Source organism: Ostrea edulis, chromosome 2 (assembly GCF_947568905.1).
Source record: "Ostrea edulis chromosome 2, xbOstEdul1.1, whole genome shotgun sequence".
Taxonomy (NCBI): Eukaryota; Metazoa; Mollusca; class Bivalvia; order Ostreida; family Ostreidae; genus Ostrea; species Ostrea edulis.
The window spans coordinates 36,606,357-36,626,698 of NC_079165.1; the positions used below are offsets into that span (position 1 = coordinate 36,606,357).

Here is a 20,342-nt window from a genome sequence, read left to right on the forward strand (position 1 = left end):
TAGCAATTACCTAGTCTAAAATTTTGTATAAGTACATAATATAGTGGCTACAAACATGTATAGGATATATTCAACGTTAAAAGTATATTTGTGTCATTTGTTAGTCTAAAGTAAGACGAAAAATTGTGAAATCAATTGATGCAAATTACTTTTATGTTACAGGGATTCAAGATTTTGCGAAACTGCACAACGCTTACCAGCAGGTGTGTAAAAAAAAAAAGCGAACAGGATATTACTGTAAATGATGTAGGAGAGATTGTTTATTACCAGAATCGCTGTGGAGATGCTCTTTATCACAAGAACAATAAATTCTAATGCCTTGTCAATGTCTTAAATCACGGAATTATGTAATGGTGTCTGAACCAAGTGATTGTTCTCAATGTTTGGTACTCTTGCTACGTATTGAACAACCCACCCCTAAAGAAAAAAACATATTTCAAAATTGTGAGATTTCAAGTATTTTTGAAATGCGATATTTTATCAAATTGATTTAAACGTTCGCACTTGGAAATTACAAGTTTGTTGCTGTGGTTTCAACTTTCTAGTTCAACATTTTGGATAGAGGTCTAAAACACAGGATTCCTTTTACGAAGAACTGTCATGGTAAAAAAAGGCTTTCTCGTTTTTAAACCTCATAACCACAGAAAGCTTTTACGTTTTCGTCAAACAATGCAACAATTCACATAATGACCCATACACCATTACATTTTTGCACATGTACCTAACAAACATTGCATAATATGCTTTGTCTGTAACCCTTTACCCTATTGGAGTTTTGTTTTTAAATGTGTATCTTTCAAGCTGCATAATTTTACATAAAATTTGTCTAGTGACTTATTTTAGTGAAATGAATCCCCAGAGTCCTAAATGATACAATGTACCCATATGCAGATGTTGTTTGTGAACATTTATACATGTACTGCACTATAAATGCATTCCTACAAATCCTCATATCATTCAGTTGAAAAATCTGTTTTGGACCAAGCTATATTACATACGTCATCTCAAATACTCATGGGTTCCTAGTAAGGCTCTAAAACTAATAAAGTTCTATGGATTTCCTACTTAATTTATCATCACTGTTTTTACTGCAGAGCTAATAAAATATACGATATAAAATTACTCAACCGTTTGTAAAATTATTTGATTTTGGGAGTTTATTATTCATATTTTATTACTATAATCTATAAAGTGTTTCGATTTTCGGGGGATTTGGATAAAAATTAAGTAGAAAACAAACAGTTCTTTGGATTCTGCAATTTGTGTGATGTAACTGTGAATATTTGATTTAAATTTATCTTCTTCTCTGTTTCCAATCATTTCCTCGTGAGAGCAATGGAGTCAATAAGAGGGGAACAAGATGTATATGATAATGTGCAAACACTTACTTGTCTTCCAAACTCGCTACGGCTGAATTATGTGCAAAGCTAAGGTGGTAAGGGAAGCTATATCGATATTGATTTCTTAAATTCGAGGTCCCATGTCACTACAAATTTTGCCACAATAACCGTATTACTAAGGACCTCCCCACATTAGCTGTGACATACGGCCCCCGATGATTTAGTAAAACATCAAAGTTTGAATTATGCAATTTACAATGTCCCAATATGTTCATTAATGCCTTAAATTATAGGTTTTGCATTTTGTTTACTGCAAAGTTCGTAAACATTAAGAGTCTTTTGAAATCGGGTTTGCCTGTTTTTCTTAAATCTCTATTGATATCCATCGAATGACCGGTTTTTTTAAAACCTTTGTTTATATCGAGCATAAGGTTGTCCAGATTTCTCTTTTCTATTATAAGTCTTTTTTATAATAAAGAAAATTATATCCAAAAAGCAAGACTGAACAATCTTGAGCAGGTGATGGAATTCATAAAAATAAATGCCATAAAAATCTGCAAAAAAGTATACGTTTTCTTTCTACCTCATCTACCTGTATTGACCTAGGGTAGTAATTCTGTAGTTTTTCCGGCTAACGTTTAGTTTCCTACCCTTATCTTCCAATATCACAAGGGAAAAGGACTGTGCACTTACTTGAGATACATCAGTGTTGAATAATATTTACCAAAAAGTATGATAGATAAATCAATTTTAAATTGAAAAGAGGGATGGTAAAAAGGGACAGCAAGCTATGTACAGCTAAAATGGAGAGGTCCTTTGATAAAAAGAATATGATAATTGCTTGATTGATTGATGTTTTCCGCCACACTCACACTATGGTGGCGTCCAGTTTTTATTGGTGGAAGACAGAACCCAGATAAAATGTATCTGGGAAGAGACCACCGACCTTCCGCAACTGGGAAACCTTCTCACTTACCGGCACGAGCGGGATTCGAACCCGCGCCGAGCAGAGGTGAGCGGCCGTGTGATTTTGATCGCGATGCTCCAACCACTACGCCACGGAGGCCCCCTATAATTATTGCAACATGTTATAATAATTGCAACATGTTATATATCACAATTACAATCGTTGGCATCAAAAAACAAAAAACAAAACAAAAGCAAAGCGCATGCACCGGTCGAAGCAATAATAAAATATACAGCAAACAACACAACGCTCAGCTGTTTCTGTAAAGACTCGTGGCAACAGTCGTTAAAATGTCAGAACAATGTTGGTATTGAATATGAACACACCTCCAAATTGACTAAAAGTTTAAGCTACCTTTTAAACTCAAACATTTACTGGTCAAATGCTTGACAAGTATAGTTGACAGAAAGTATGTTTTACGGTGCTGCCGGCAGGATATGGTAACCATTTTCCACAACAATAGGACACTAAATTTATTGATACGCAAGCCGACTGGTCTCATTTTTTAAAAGTGAAGAAAAAAAATCTAACTCGTTATAACGATTTAGTATCTCGTTATAACGAATTGGTATCTCGTTATAACAAGCTAATTATCTCGTTATAACGAGATAGTACCTCGTTTTAACGACTTACTTATCTCGTTATAACGAGTTACGAGATAATTAACTCGTTATAACGAGTTAAGATTTTTTTTTTTAAAAATGAGCCCAGTCGGCTTTTGTATATGTACATATCTTCTTTGGTATGACCAGATTGTAAATATACACGTTTATTTTTCTAAGGCGTCATCATTTAACGAAACGATACCAAAACATGTGAATCTTTACCAGACAGTTTACGAAAACAACCGAGTGTCTGGTTGAACGAGACAAATGGGCCCCGCCGCGTTTATAAATGTAGGTCAGAGTCCGCAGTGAATGCCACCTATAAGTATTATCATAAAGACACCCCTACTACATATATTACTACTACTACATTTAATAGTAGTTGTAATAATAGTGGTAGTAGTATTGTTAGTAGTAGTATTGATAGTAGTAGAACATGTACTACATACTCTATGTTGTATAAACTAACATCCCAGGATACTCCGTAACTTTTAATATCCCTGTTGTCTCTGGTATAAATATCTAAAACTAAGATTGACCCCAACGTTAACGCATTAGTAATGTTATACCTGCGATATTTATTCCTCTCGAACTCATACTAAGAAGTAATGGACCATAAAATATATTTCTGGTATTGATAAACTGTAAATTTTAATGAGATTCTCTTAATCTATTCTTAATTCAAACTTGTGGATAATGGATTGCACTACAAATAAGGTACCACTATGAAATTTATTTTTCTGATCCATTCAGTATTCCCTCTCACCATTTTCTTTATATCCTGATCTTAAGCTACTGAGATTGGTTCACGAGTACCTAGCATTATGTATTATATCATCGTTAGAGCATGACATAAAGTAAATTATCGGCAGATCGTAGATTCATTGATGATGACATTGTCTTTCCAGATATAGCTTAACAGACTTATAAATAGCATACCTGTATAATATTTTGACATTATATAGTTATATATATATTGATTGACATGCCGTTAAGTACGCATTGTATGAAAGCTTATTCGGGTCAAATAACGCGCGCGAGAGAAAAAATAATCTGTGACCAAGAATTAACAAGTGGCCACGAATAGACAAGTCGTGGTCACGAATTAGTAAGTCGTGGCCACGAAATAGTATATTGTGACCACGAATTAACAAGTCGTAGCTTTCATATAGCATTGTACTTTTGTTTGTAACTCGTATGTTGTCATGGCCGTTAGCCAACTTAGCGTTGACGTTTTGAGTATACAGAAAATGACGAATGCCTCTCCGACGCGCCTAATGGACGAACAAATCGCGAAATTTATCACTTCATAGACAATGAAGCTTTTCTTGAAAGAAAAAAAGTTTTCTGGTAACTTAGTGTCCAAGATTAATCACTCTTTTATCGATCTGTTAAGTTTATATTTGCTTCCAGGGCGGCAGTTTCCCTCAAGTCAACTGCCTGATTCGGGTTTCTGTTTAGACAATCTGTCAAAACGGGTTCGTTTCGTCTGTGATGATGACGAGCGTGGAATACTTGGCCATCATTTAAACCCATGCTCTGATCGTAAGAGTTTGTAATGGCTGTTTTACATCCAAATTTGCTGTAATAACAGATGCATTATATGTACATTTAGTAATGCGATTACAAATAACTTAAGTGCTGGCCAAAAAGGGATTAACATATAACGACGTTGTGTAAAATCGAGGCAATCAAAGATCCATCGATAATTTCCATATGCTTGGTCGTCTTAAAACTTCAGTTTAACGTTCCATACTCAAATGAAATTGGTATAAAATCGCCCTCTAAGGTTCCTTTCATTAAAGCAAATGATGCTACATTGATAAGTATGGGATCCAGAGCCATGACAACGTGTCGTCAAATCGTCAAACGATCTTCAGCGCACTATGATGCTTCACCAATGGAGGAGGAGTATGTACACATGGATCTACTCTACTGGTTTATTTTGATTTGTAATAATGCACAGTGATAAAGGCGACCTTTTGAAATTGAAGTCCTAAAATTATCATATCTCTACTCCTTTATATATATGTATTAGATTTTTTTTTTCAAAAAAAAAAATTACTTGTATGTTTCATTGCATATCCATCATATTTAAATTCACCTTGTTGATCAGGTTTAGAAATGTTAACAGAATTAATGCGGATTATATGAGGTGTTTTATTGTTACATTGCATATAAATCAATAACAGAAACATGAGACATTTACATATAAAATTGAATTTCATTGAACGGAGCTCTTTTTTTTTTTTATCCCCACCTGTTGTGTGATGTATTTTGAACAATATACATTTATGACAATGTCGCCTTCCTGATGTATTTATTGATCTGGTTTCTAATGCATGGTCTGAAGAAATAAAATAACATGTGTTGTTTATGCAAACGTACATATAAATGCAATATACTAGAAAGGGAGATACTGTCAGTGTTAAGGAGTTTCTCTACATCGTCATAATGGCTGACATCCTTTTAAAACATGGATGAAAATATGAATATTAGCAATATTTGTCTAGTCATTTAAAAAGTCATCGCGTAGCTCAGTAGGTTAGATTATCGACTGCTAAATAAAATAATAAAATAAAAGATAAAAAAAAAAAAAAAAAAAAAAAAAAAAAAGCTTATCGACTGCTGAACTGTAGATCGCGGGTTCGAGTCCAGCAGGGGTTTTTAATTTTTTTTTTCAAATTGCTTTCGACTAAAACTGCATATTTTTTTTTATTAAATAAAGTAAATTTAAGAAATTTTCAATCTCAAAATATTGTTGTACATATCCTCCACTTTTCATCCATATCAAATTTCTCTGATGTAGCATACCTCCTTAATAATTATTGATCACGTCATATCTTGTAATTCAACATGAATTCTTAAAAGTGAAAGCACTCACAAATCATTTTAAAGTGCAGAAAAGCGCCACAAATATCCCAGCTGCCTTCGTAATGCATCCACATTCATCCCAAAAATTTATTGAAGCTTCAATTAGTTGTTTGCCGATCACAAACAACTGTTACCAGTCATGTCTAACCATTGGCAATTCTCTGAATCATCGAAGGAAATTCAAGCATACAACAGTTATCCTTCTTGGATTATAAAACGTAATCACTTGAAGATATTGACGTTTGAATACTAGTAGTAAAATGTCGCTGACAATACGATTAATGTGTAATAAATCAAATCCCATACTAAAAATAGATTAAATTAAAAGTTTTTGATAACTATTAATACACCTTAAATAGATTATAGTAAATAACACAGCCCTGTTTACCGGTAAAATAGGAAGGAATAACATTCAGCGTTACAAGGCCCTTAGAACGAGAAGTTGACTTAGAATCCCATGGCTTGCTCTACTGTGAAATCAAAAACAAACGTTATAGATTACGAAAGTTTAATCACTCTAAAGTTTTGAATCTCTATAGGATGATAAACTATTACAATAACATTTTGATAAAAAGATCCCTCAATGTATTGTGTTGATGGCCGCTTTTGAAGCAGTTGGGACTCCAACAGCAATGATGGTTTACGATGACAGAATCTTATCCTTGAAACTGAATTCTTGACACATTGAAAGAAATCACGAATGCTTATCACTCAACACAATTTAAAGTTTTGAAACGTTATCATAAACATACGACATATGTAAAATGCATTAAAGGTAAATTACTGTTCGTCTGCCATCAAAACTGCCAAACGACAAACAGACGTGAATAAAAAAGCCACCCCAGAACAGCTTTTAAACAAAGTGAAACATATGTAGGGGGTTTATGAAATATTAACGGTCTTGCAAACTGACAATCTAGTTGCTTCTGCCAAGTATGTCAAGATTATCAAGTTCAGTGGTATTAAGCCATCGTTGTTACAAATTAAAGACGAGATTTATTTTGATTTGTCAACAAAATTGGACGAGTTCCCAGGCATAATGGAAATCTTTCTGTCGGATAATTTTTACCATAGATGCTGTTTCCGCTGCCATGCATGAGATTACAAAAATGTCGTGATATTTACCATGTTTACAAACAGATTTCAGACTATTCTAATGTACATGTAATTACTGGTACAACATATTTGCCCCAACATTATTTGATTGCTTTGAAGACACGTGTGCAACTTTTACGTATACCCTAAATCACTTCTGTCTGTTTAAGAAATCATTTGCGATATTCTATCCTGAAAAACAGGCAATGCAGGTGGCATTAGAGATATAAAACTTCAATATTCAACATTAGATAATGGTTTATTTTTGAGTCATTTAATTTAAGATTTAATGGAGCATACGAAGAAAATTGGCGGGTTTTAATTATTATACCCATGCTCAATTTACAAATCAAGTCGTAATAACATTACTTATCCACCGTGTAAAGAAAACCACATGTTATATATAACAACTAAAGATTTTTTTTTTCTTTTACATGATTAATTTCAAATGCTTGCCAGATAATATCATAATATTTGATAATTCAATTTATTGTATTTCATCAATTCATTGAGTGACAAAGCACTTATCCAAGAGGGATAACTGCCGCAGTACAAAAACGACATGCATGTATGTATTTGCACATTCAATGATTACGTAATATAATTATCCGCCTCTTTATTAATCTCCACTCCAGCAGGAGAACAAAATACCAGATTAAATCCTTCCGCAGACAACTGTTGCATTGATTTACAACAACTGTGCAAGTAACTAAACGATCGACGATCGGAAGGACAGATTTTTTATCGATTGAAAAATAGCATCTTGCGTTTCCGTTGTCATTTATGCTATGACCAGGGACAATCACGTGAATACGGTAATATGTGAACACTTAATGCTGCAATCTGTCGTCAGTTCCCACGTGTGTCTGGGTATTACAATGCCTCACCAGCCTGCCCCCGTATAATATTTAGATTGCGAAAAAAAGATCAATTTTGAGATCATCCTCTTCTTTTACTCAGACTTCGACTTCCGGTCCCAATCATAGATACAACCTTGATGTGTGCCTAAAGACTTGAGTGTGAATGTATAATGCAAATTGTCTTGTGATTTACGTCTTCGAGACAAAACTTACATTGCCAGAAAAGGCATTTGACAAGGCCAATGAAAACATTTGGAAATGTCGAATTCGTTTTTTTTTTTCCCCATCATCATAAAGTATTAAAATAATGCCCTGGAACAAACACGACAACCATATATTACAAATTAGGAAGATATATTCAAATTTCGACAAGTCTTCTCTGAAACCATTATCACAAGTTTTGAATCATTCAAAATGATTCATAATTTACAATGAATCACAAGTAAAACACTGTTGCATATAACGCACATAAGGTTGGATTGTGTAACCCACGTGTTTTGATAATTGCTTCAAAATGCTCTTCGTTTGGGATCGTCACAGAGGATCAGGTACAAACTCCTCAATTATTCAGGAACATACCCATGATCAACCATGAAATCGATATCTGTAACAAAGAACTCGCTGGACTTGGTCAAAGATCAGACTAAGTCACAACACCTTGTAATTCGATTCAGGGTTACTTTTATTGTACAGTGGTGTATTAATTCGTGTCATGAATTTTGAATTACCGTTTGTAATGAACATCTGAAAATATGGATGTCCACTTTTGAGGACATCGATTAAATTTCATATCTGGATACCAATATACCCAAATAATATATATATATATATATATATATATATAAAGTCAAAGTATTGAAATAAATACACCGCAAATTTATCAAAGCCACGTGAGATTTACAGGTAAATCTTCGTCAAAATACGCGAAAATATTATGAGCAGATCATTGAATAATGAAAGTACTTGAAACTTTAGGTGCATGTAAGCAACTTTTCTTTAGATTAAAACGCATGAATGAGATTGAATAGTACAAGAAATTCAAATCAAACTAATTCGTTGTTAAGTTTGTCGAGCTCACTTTTGAAACACGCTATTTTTAACTGCAATATTTTTGTTTAATTTTTTATTCCATAGAACCGCATGCTATTTTTCGTAATAGCACAAGCAGAAACTTCTCAGCGCAAACAATTAATGGTTGTCGAAATATTGCCGATAAGATTAGTTGAACACGGTTGTGAATATGTCACGGTGTATCTCCTCTTCCGAAAAAAGTCGACGATTTTCTCCACATGGAGAAAAAATGATGGTGAGTAATGATAAAATTTTTATCTATGAATTATGCGGTGTATTATCTTTTTATTACCTTTTTCTTTTTGTTTGGCTATATTGTGAATGCACCCTTTTTGCCGGGCTGGTATTGGAGTGTTATCGAAATAGACATTTTTGTGTTAATGCAAAATTACTACAGATAAAAAAATATATTTTAGTACATTTTTTTCTCGGATGGAAATGTTTCAAAGAATAGAGTTACGTCATTTCTTTATCAGATATTTGATAGTGTTCAGTATTTTGTTTATTATGTGCAACTGAATTTAAAAGCAAGAATGTATAATCAAATATACTTGAAAGATGTTTTTCTTATTCACTAGCATGCGCGTTACTTTGTTAATACAAATAATTTCTAACCTGTTGAGAGTTGAAACTATTTCAAATTCATATAGAATTGAAACTGCTAGAATTTTCGTATAATTTCTTTTCCATAAAAATGACGGACAATATTACATCTTTTAAACGTACGTGCTATCAACATAAATTTGAGAGAAAAAATACAAACATAGGCACATTTTATCTCTAGAAAGCCTTTAAAAATGATAATTAGAGATGGAAATACCCAAGATCCGCTATTAATGTTGATGACTGCCCTTTTTACCTTGAATTTGAAGTCATCAATTACTTTTATCATATACATGTAGAATGACAATTCCAATATAGCTACCTATATCATTTACAATGCAGAATCTTTATTTTCCCAATCTTATAGAAGGACCCCAAAACTCTCACTGGCATCAAAATAACAACGGTCGTCATTACTGACCATATATTTCCTTTAGTGTCCTTCTACGTTCATGGGGAACTAAAGATCTCCATATCAACAAAGTGAAAACTTACCTTTTGACCCTTGTCTGAATCAAGCGTCACCCACACCAGACACATAATAAATCCTTTAAGTGTAGTCCATAATATATATAATTATGATATAAAAATCAAAAATCTATATTCCATGGAGATTAGTACTGTTTTTTGTATGCGTAAGAAAAAGCCAACACGTGTTGAACTAGTTATCCCTGCAAAAATGCACGCTCGTTGTTGCCTTTGCGGCGACAGCTGCTTTGGAAAATCACCTCTTACAATGGTACTCGCTCACAAACCGCCTAGTGGAATATGTAGTGAAGCGATATTTCAAGTATTACCAATAGTTCTTTTTACTTTCCAAGCATTGGAATACACTTAAAATAACAAAGAGACAAAAACTTATACCCGATCCCACTTTCCTCTCCTTAAATTCCTGGAAGTTCGGAAGCAAGACAAAAATGTTCTACTTTGTCCGGATGTGGTCGCGTTGAGCTGACCCGGAAAATATCTGATTGTTCTAATCCGAGTTATATTCATTCATTATTCAGATCATAACTGGTACCGATTTGCTAGACGAAGTACTCATTTGCCACTCAACAGCTAGAGGTAAAATCGGGACATTAGATACACACAGTGTTTGTTCACATGAAGGGGGAAAAGATAGTGGAACAGCTTTTACAACTTCTGTTAAAGCAATACCGTAACGAGATAAATCTTTTCGTGGGGGCTTAGAGATGATGCACCACGAAACTGCACATTCAAACGAAAACCGTCTTTTTAAGTTTTTCCCCTTGTAATCTGAGGTGTGCCTGTGATCTCGCGGTTTGTAATGTTTCAATATCTCGATTTTGCTTCCCTAAATCCTCTATCGAATGTTTAGACATGGAATTCGCTTAACAACGTGAATTCACGTTATCATCTTCATATTAAAATTGACAGCAACTAAATCTTGTTTCCTGGATGTCAGCAAAATATGAAAACGTTTAAAGTGATTTATCAAGTAGGTTTCAGTTTGATTGAAATTCATATATAAAAAAACTGTCTTCCTTGATTTATCTCGTTCAATTAAATTTTAATTGGCGCCTTTCCCCCTTGTAATGTGAAGTATATTTAATCAATTCAATATAAATTGATTATGATAAAAACAACTATTTATTTAAAATTATATGTACATGTATTATACCTTGTCCTAGAAATATATTTTCATCAATACTTTTTTATTTAAAAATATAAACCTATATGAATATTCAAAAATGAAAAACAAAGATATTTTTAATAAGGAAATGTATTTTACAAACTTACATTTTGTCCCCAGAAAAAACGACCACTGCGCAGTGACTGTTGAGTAATCACACTTTGAATTAAAGCAAAATTTACGTAGCCTGTTGTCAGTCGAAGTAGAAATATGAAAGCGTTCTGAAGCATATATGCAGAATGTTTTCAATTTAGAACACCTGTGCACAACCTTTAACCTCATAGAATAATAAATATATATATATATATATATATATATATATATATTCATATTTTCACCATGTAGAATGTATACAAATGTTGCTGAAACAGGATTTTGACGGATCATTGGCCGAATTCACACACTTCATTTCGTACATAAAGCTGTCCAAGTACCTTTTGGCCTTTATTAACAATAGGGAGTCAATATTTGCCTGGTTGTATTTGCACAGATTTGTCATGGAATTGCAGAGCAGGAAACAATGCTCTCAGAAATCTCCTGTCCAGCTGATAAACAGCACTTTTGTGTTACATGAATGAAACAAGGTCTTTTTTCAGTAGAGAATCCGAGTAAACTTTGTGATGGAACGAGATAGATTACAATCGGTCAGAACAACCGTTCGTACATGTAATGATATTGTAATTCTTAATAATCAAGGAGTGCATGCATGTACAACATTTCTACGACTTGTTTAACAATTGAAAATGTGCGTTTACAAAAATACAAAGTTTCAGCATCATGATTTATGTATTTGTCTGCTCGTGTTTCATTACACAATAAGTGTTTAAATTTGCAAAGAAAGGATCTATAATGACGCTGTTGTTATTTAAGTGAACACTTATTTCAAGTTTTCAAATAGCACTATTTGTTTTACTCAATGCCACCTTCCACGACATTGACACACTTTTAAAATGCATGTAGTTAACTCTAGTTGTTTTCTTGAAGTTGTAAACAAGATAAACATTTCAAGAGAGCGTTATATGAAAACAAAATGGAAGTCTGGCTCTTCTGGTACATATGTAATTAGATGTATCTACATTAAATTTTGCGTTATTAGACAATTTTTTATAGATATTAGTAAACCTCCGCGCATATCACACGAAATGATAAAGAAGACGACACGACCAACGGTACATACTTGATTAAATCAAAGTTTCCCCTAGTTTGCTTCATAATGAGAAAAGAAAGACGTCTCTTACAACTTATTGTACTTTCAGGTATAAAAGAATATGACCCTGTATGACGTCATCCACGATGCTTTTGAATTTATTACGTTGTCGTGTACACACGTGAACATGACAGACAGCCCTCTCACCTTCACTACCCACTCTATTGTCCGACGCTTCGATTCACTGTGTTCTATCAGTATTTCGTCAGATCCAATTTCATGCTACATATGTGACCATTAAAGGAACTGTCGATGCGGTATTGATTCTCACACCACCTGAACCTCTTTAAAATGTCTAGTCTCTGCATGTAATGATCTGGAACTTTCAATAACTTGTTGCTGAAAAATATTTGGTGTTAAAACTACAAGATTGAAAGTTCATCAAGTCCTTATAGACAGAACGGTACTGCAATCTGCAGGAAGAATGGTGTACATTGTTACAGCATGGGAAACACGGGAAATTCGTCGTTGGTTGTATTTGAATGAACACACTTTAAAGAAAAAAAAAACTACTGTTACTTGATTTTCAAGAGGTACATTTTGCATTCTTCTGGGTAGATGACTTAACATAATTTCTAAATTCAAACCCTTTTTAAAAATGTTGTTAGAGATCTACATATCTTATGTTTCAGAGTTTTGTATCCTTTGGAAGAAAGATTTTACAAAGTACCCTCTTATAATATCCATAAACCAATAGAAGCCTAGCTGTCGAATCTTGTTACCCTCTTCCACTAAACGGTAAATTTCATATTTTTAGTTTTTGCTGTAATCTACGTTTTGAATTTCAAAAGGTATTTCATGTATTAGAAACCTCAAGCTTCTGGAAAGATGACGAAACAAAGTGGATGTTTGTGTACGCTCACAAACCTTCATACATTCAGGAGATTCTGCTATGTTTCAAGTCAAGGAAATCAACATCCCATTCTTCGATGAAATACGTCAAATATTTTTTTAAATAATTTCACTTAACTCAATTTTCAAATTCACATGTCAAAGAATAGATAAAGCATACGACTTCCGCCCATGCGTTTGCATGGCTGATGACGTCAATAAAGGAATGCACGGATCAGTTATTAAAAACGAGGCATATCTTCATAAGATACATGAATGTCAAGATGATTAAAATATCAGATAAAGAGAAATGATACAAGAGGACCCACTGTTATCTTACAAATTTTACTTATCTGCTGTACATGCATTATTTTTAGAAAACCGTTATCTTCACGATATTATCAATCTATCCTTGTATGTTACGTAGAAAAACGGCAAATGAATTAGCTTCCCTTTGAATAAAAATGAAATGAACATCTGTTTGACGGTGTTGACACAGTGGATTTTCGTCTATACATGACAGGCGGGACAAACAAGCATTTTCTTGATTGTTTAAAACTGGCTTAAATTTGTTGCAAAGGTATTACGGCAAAAAAGAAAAATGATGTAAAATTCTGGTTAACAAATGCTGTAAATATCGGAATATTAAAAGAATCATGGACTTATACGTATACTGCAAAAGTACAAACTCCTCAAGTTTAATGTAACATCAGAAAATGAGTGAAGTTTTCAAATTTTCAAAATACTGTATGTAAGTAGGTTGTAGATTAACGTGCATGTTCATCGATTTTTGTATGTCTCCTGTGTCCTAAATCTAAATAAGGAACAAAGTTAATGTCTCGATTAAAACACGATTATTTGTTTTTGTGGATTATAAAACAAAACGTGTAAATTCTCTAATGTTACAACACTACACTGTTATCGCTTGCGGTTTAGTAAGCTTGGTTGGTTGGTTGGTTGGATATTTACGTTCCTTTGAATTACATGGAGATATCGCCAACTTATAAACTCTGACCCATGCATTACAGTCAAGGTTATTTAGAAATGAGGGTTCTTTTTCCTGCCAACGCCCACCATGACCATGGACTTCGGTTCTTAAGGACCCACGACTTTCATTTATAGTGCCGAGCACATGTCGAAGAAACAATTGCTACCTGTTTCAACGCCTGAGATCCGTCCAAGCATGCTTTATGTCACGGGCCCTTGGTGTTCAACCTGGTGCTCCAGCACACACAGCAAGCGCTGTACTGACTGAGATTTACCGTATAAAAGTACTAGTATACATGTAACAGTAAAAGATCGTGTATTCTTCGAGTTATTATTTCATGCACTTATTTTCAGAGTTGAAACCTTTTCCAATTGTTTTCTCTGCGATAACCCTGTGAAGCTCCAATGTGTTAATTTCACCCTCTCCTGGGCACCTGATCCCACCTCTGGTGTGTCCAAGGGTCCGTGTTTGCCCAACTTTATTTTCTATTGCTCATACGAGTTATGAGATTGATTACTATTCGTTATCTTCACCTTTCATAGTACATCCACCACTTGTCAGGACGTCAATGGGAGGGTACTATAGAAATTAACATGAAGTCCCTTCCTATCAGGCAGTATTTTAAATATGTCGATTTTATATATTTTTTTTTATTTCAAATATAAGTAATCACTTTCTTAGATGTTGGGTACAGACCTGGGGTATTGGTAATGTGTAATGGTAATGCATTGTAACCATTACATTTTTTAAAGTAATGGGGTGTAATGTGTAATACACCCATTATTGAATTACAAGTAATTGTAATACATTGCATTAATTTCATAAAAATGCCAGTAATGACCATTACTTTTCAATTACATTTGAATTAGATATCAACATCATATATTTCCAAAGAGGTCTCAATTAGGGGGTTACTAACCCCCTAATTTAGACCTCTTTGGAAATAAAATATGCGATATTACTACATGTATTTGAATAAACAGCAAAGTATTTGTTTAGAACAGATCTTGATACATAGTCATAGTGTGATTGACAATCACTCGGATTTAAAAGTTAACTTCAAATAAATTGTGTTTATAAATTTTCTTTGTATTTTTTCCCATTGTAATGTATAATGTAATTCATTACTTTAGCAAAGTAATTGTAATTTAATTAATTACTTATATGAATGAAAGTAATGGTAATTGTAATGGTGGAAATTCCAATGTAATTGTAATTTAATGCATTACAATTTAAAGTAATTGACCCCAGGTCTGGTTGGGTATGTGAAATGATTAACTACACTGTACATCTGTATGGAAAACGTGATAATTTACATAAAAGCGAATTAATTAATCTTTTACGAAACAGCAAAATTAATTCAGATACATGTGTATCCCGCGTCAGTCTGCTTTGTACGGGACAGAACTTCATTTTGGTTGCGATCAAATATTCTAAGCGGGTAAAAAAAGTGAAGTGAGCTAAAATTTATTTATAATACCAATATTTATCAGGCTATCCTTCCATAGCCATATGACGCCCACTTTGACTACCATGCGACAAAGTGAAGTAGATTATATACAGGCAACTTTTAGATGAGACACCAGTCCATTGTAGATACCCTCGATAAATCCAGCACTTGCATTGTACAGTGTACATGTAGTGGCTGATGCATTTCCTTCTAACCGTTACCACCCACGTTTAGATATAAGAGGGTATGGTGTTTGGTGTGGTCACTCACAGGGACACATTTATTTCTGTACTGTGATTTAAATTCACACAAACTACCATCTTGCCTCAATATGAGAGCGGACGAGAGACATTGATGTAGTGTTGTAGAACTTTTTAGTTAATCGTCAAAAAATAGATAAAGTTTAAATTATTGCGATTGACCAGGACTATGCAGATAAGTCGACTACACGCAATGCATGTATAAAGTTCATTCACTTTTCCAACTATTTCTCATCCTTTTCTCCACTTTCTTTACACGACAATTCAAATTCGTTACTGTGCCGGTTTTTATTTTACATTCCAACCAACAATTTCCTGTTTGTCATTATGAACTCAACATTAACCAAACTGTCAGTCTGTTTTCGTTTTCGCTACAAATGATTAAATTACTTTGAATTGCATCATGGCATGTCACTTCAGATTCAAGGGTTGTGCATTTTTTCATGGGTTCCCTCAATTTTGGAAATCCTGATAGAGATTTTGACACAAATAAGATACTTTTTAAACTTGTGCACAGATTTATTGTACTTACCAAAAGATTGAGGTAATCTTCAAATATATTAAACGTATATTATACATGTATGTTTTTAAGAATGTAAAAAACCGGTACCATCAATGCTTAATTCATACTTGTTTAGTACATGTACACTAAATCGTACGATATATATATATATATATATATATATATATATATATATATATATATTATATTATATGCTATACAATTTTGTACATACACACATTCCGTTTGATCATTAAGGAGAGGGCTTATATGGGCTAATCCTGGTGCTCAATCCCATCAATTTGTTGAATAAATATTGTTTAAAGTAAAGTATAATCCAACTCTTTCTTATGATCGAAATGTTTTCCAAATCATTTTCCGCTTTGCACATAGTTTGTTTCATCATGCTACGTGAAAACTTACCTTTATATAAATAGATTAGGAATTAAATCCAAAACCAATACATGTACAGATATTTTACTGTAAACATCCAGCATCCAACACGTGTAGAGACCGGTCACAGCAAACACGGGAAAATATCCCACTTCTCTTTAAATTTGGAACAGTTTGAAAATGTTCACAGTCGATTGGGCAAGATGCTTGTAAACCTTGAAGGTGCATATGGAATCGTTTCTCTGGCATAAAAGACTATTTATATTGCATAAAAGAATAAGTTTAAAGTTCGTTCATGCATTACGTAAGCTTATCCAAAGCCGCTTGAATTCAAATGATAAAACCTATTCCGACCACCAATAGTACATCTCGAACAAAATGAGGAACGAAAAAATTCATTGGAGGGTTACAGGTTTTTGTGAATTATGACTTTTGCATTGTGTTTTTATGAATTGTAGTGAGTTTATTTTCGGTGCTTTGATACTGTACAGCAATTGTATTCACGCCCTTAAGGCGTTTGTGGTGACGAAAACAATTTCTTCCCAGACACCTGCGCTATCTTATATCTGCCTCGTGTAACAAGGAAAACCTCCCCGGTATAGAAGATATACCAACAAACGGTAACCATGCTATCGGTATTATATGATCACAAAATGTGCGAGACTGGTCTAATCCACTGAACAGTTAGTTGTTGCACAAAAACCCTGTTCGGTAGTTTGAGGGGCATGACCCAGACTACGATTATAACCTTAATGCTGAGATAGTCTATCATAGAAACATAAGCAATCTTTCAATTTCCATAAGTTATAGGGTTAACGTATAATCATTTGAAAAACTGCATTGGTGATTTTAGTCTAGTGGCTAATTGGAAAAGAACTAACTGGTCAGTTGGAAGTGGAGTGAACGGTGTGAGGATATCAAACATACAATGGCATGGTCTGGGTGTTTATGTTGCTATAACTTTAAGCCACATTAAGTAATCAAACATCGACAAGAAAATTATACCGCTGTAAGGTATACATAACTGGTACAAATAACAGTGGCAATTTTAGAATCCCCCTCTCTCAACCATAAGAACATCAAAAATCATATCATTGGCCAATATATATCCATGTTCATGACATGTAATTTAAGAAAAAAATCACCCTTATGTTTGTTTGAATCCCTTCTGATTTATATGAAGAATACATAATATAGTTTTCTATTGTTCAATGATATCTCGCAATAAACAATTTTACCTTTATCAATCATTCGGCTTTAGAGGAAGAGAAACTGACTGCTCCACCTACGTTGAAAACGCCTCTCTGTGCGACAGGACGGAATCCTTCCAACATGAAATCTATTAGGATTTTGACTTACACTCATCTATGGCAAGTTGTAAAGGTACAAAAACACAGATCACCGAGAGATTATGTCAAATACATGCCCGAAATGCTTTCACCAAGAAGAAGATAGAGGGTAAACTTTTTTTGAAACATTTAATGTCTGTCTAAACAATAGATATTATCTAGGCATTGATAAAAGATAATGATACTGGCATCTCGACAGGTAAATGCATTAAGTGCATGCCGGTGTGCATATCTGTGCAAATCAAATGCAATTTTTAATATCCTTCATCACAGAATAAGCAAAAAGATGCTTATATCATTTGAGACCTGTATTACGTATATTTGTCTGATTGTATCATATATTATACAGCTGATGCATCGATACATATTTTAGTGATGAATAAAAGTCTTAATTGTCCAGAAGGTGTTGTGCATTCTATCAAATGCTGCTCGCGTCTTTCACCAAAACGAATAAAAATAAACAAAACGCGAAGCCTTTCTTTTCAATACCGAGCAACACACATTTCCTTTTAATTTTCTTTTGAAATAAAAAAAATAATAATCTAGCAGGTGCACACTCTTCAACAAAATGTACTTTTTGCCTCCTCAGATCTTTCTTCTTAAACTTTGTATTTTTCGACCATTTTTGCCTTTTTCTTTACGTTTAAAAAATAAGAAGACTTGGTATCCGTTATCTCCATTACTACATTTCTTTTATCAAAGAGGCCGTGGAGGAAAAACTTGATATCTATTTCATATGCTACATTTAAATCCTCATCACATCATTGCTATTTGACGCAACACATTTGTATAAACAGATTTCCCTGATCATGTGACGTTATGTGGATATTTAATTGTCAAGAACGAAAAGAAATGCAAGTGGAACCATATTACAGTCTAAAATAAAGCAGCCATTTTCAAACAACTTAAAAGTTGTTTATATTTTCTTTATAAATATCAAAAGACAAAAATTCTAAATACAGTACCAAGTAGTATACCTTGAGAGGAGAATGGGACACTGCATATATATATATATATATATATATATATATATATATATACATATACATACCTTACTTTAGTTAAATAATTGTAATCTAACTTGCGTCATATTGTTGTTAATGTATAAATGTTCATGGTTAGAAATGATTACTACTCGGATACTGTGCTTTAAACGTTTATTGTTTCCAGGCAGTTTACGGCTTTACCTAACCTATAGCTATTGGATTGGTATTGCCGCACGTTCAAGTATCGAACTACATATTAGATCGACATATTACACTGTACTTCCAACAGTAATTCAGTAGATTCTATGTGAAATAAAACAAACAAATACCGGCGTCTCTGCTACATCTAATGCAAAATTTACGTGCATGAATTGTGCATGTCAGGTCCGTAACGGGATATTTTATAAGGGGTGCAAATTAATTAGGCAAGTTAAACCCCCAACAGGTCGATCTAGGCGGAATCATGGGGAGGATGTCGATAAGAAGGAAAAAAAGAAATAGTATGAGCAAAAGCACGATACTCTGGACCTGTTGCTCAATTTTGGTATTTAAAAGCAATGCCACTCCACAGGCTACGGACCTGCAGGGTTTTTTCTCCATAATGATGCGTTGGAAAAATTTGTTGGAGAATAACCCATTACGTTGATATATTTTGTTTGAATATCAAAATCGAGCCAAAAGCCGACATTTTTCTTTTTCAACAATACCTAGAGGATTATTATTTCAACTTCACTACAGTGATGTTCGTATCATGCACAAAGCACATTTTGTTCTTTAAGTAGGTACATTGCACATAACGTCAACTCTCCAATAAACACTTTGACAATACAATAATTTGAGGACTCTTTATATCAAGGAGATTATTTTATAGTACCGGCGGACTATGGAAAAATACCTGTACATAATGCATGTGTATTATTGGAATTCACATATTCACTGATTATGTTTTTAAAATGGATCATCTGCTAATTATTTGAAGCATACAAAATGCTACGTCAGTCTACACGTCTGGTAGATATCTTCTCGGTTATCAGACGACAGAGCACGTGCTTTGCCGGATGTGTCTGCGATCGATGTTCAAACACCATGTCAGTTCCGGTTTGTTAGTAGTGAAAACCGAACGTATCGTTTTGATTAAGAGTGTTCAAAGATAAGATTACGACGATGCAGAAAAGAGTATATCTGTTTTGACTGATGTTTTCCTAAATGGTTATATTCGTTTTGTATAACATAGCTGACACATTTCATCAAAGACTCAAATGTCAAGTTAGTAAAGATATACCATCCGATAAAGAATCTCAAAATAA

The 20,342-nt window shown here is 33.7% G+C and overlaps 1 protein-coding gene and 1 long non-coding RNA gene across 7 annotated transcripts in view; one reads left to right on the plus strand and one right to left on the minus strand.

Annotated features, from left to right (window-relative positions):
- LOC125678231 (innexin unc-9-like) overlaps positions 1 to 20,342 on the minus strand; it is a 105,554-nt gene that overhangs the window by 51,206 nt on the left and 34,006 nt on the right. For 2 of the 6 annotated variants that reach the window (XM_048916510.2, XM_056153900.1), the window contains exon 1: positions 9,911 to 10,637. The exons of 2 other annotated variants lie outside the window; for them this stretch is intronic. Coding sequence is in view for 1 of the 4 variants with exons in the window: in XM_048916507.2 (XP_048772464.1) it covers positions 11,177 to 11,178 (2 nt within the window). In the remaining 3 variants the exon portion in view is untranslated. Of the gene's footprint in view, positions 1 to 9,910; positions 10,638 to 11,176; positions 11,793 to 16,730; positions 17,119 to 20,342 lie in introns of those variants that run through there. 2 more of the 6 variants (XM_048916505.2, XM_048916507.2) reach the window with 2 other exon arrangements.
- LOC130051646 (uncharacterized) overlaps positions 12,675 to 20,342 on the plus strand; it is a 36,836-nt gene continuing 29,168 nt past the window's right edge. The window contains exons 1-2 of the long non-coding RNA XR_008799915.1: positions 12,675 to 12,809; positions 12,909 to 13,014. This is a non-coding gene — a long non-coding RNA (uncharacterized LOC130051646). The remainder of the gene's footprint in view (positions 12,810 to 12,908; positions 13,015 to 20,342) is intronic.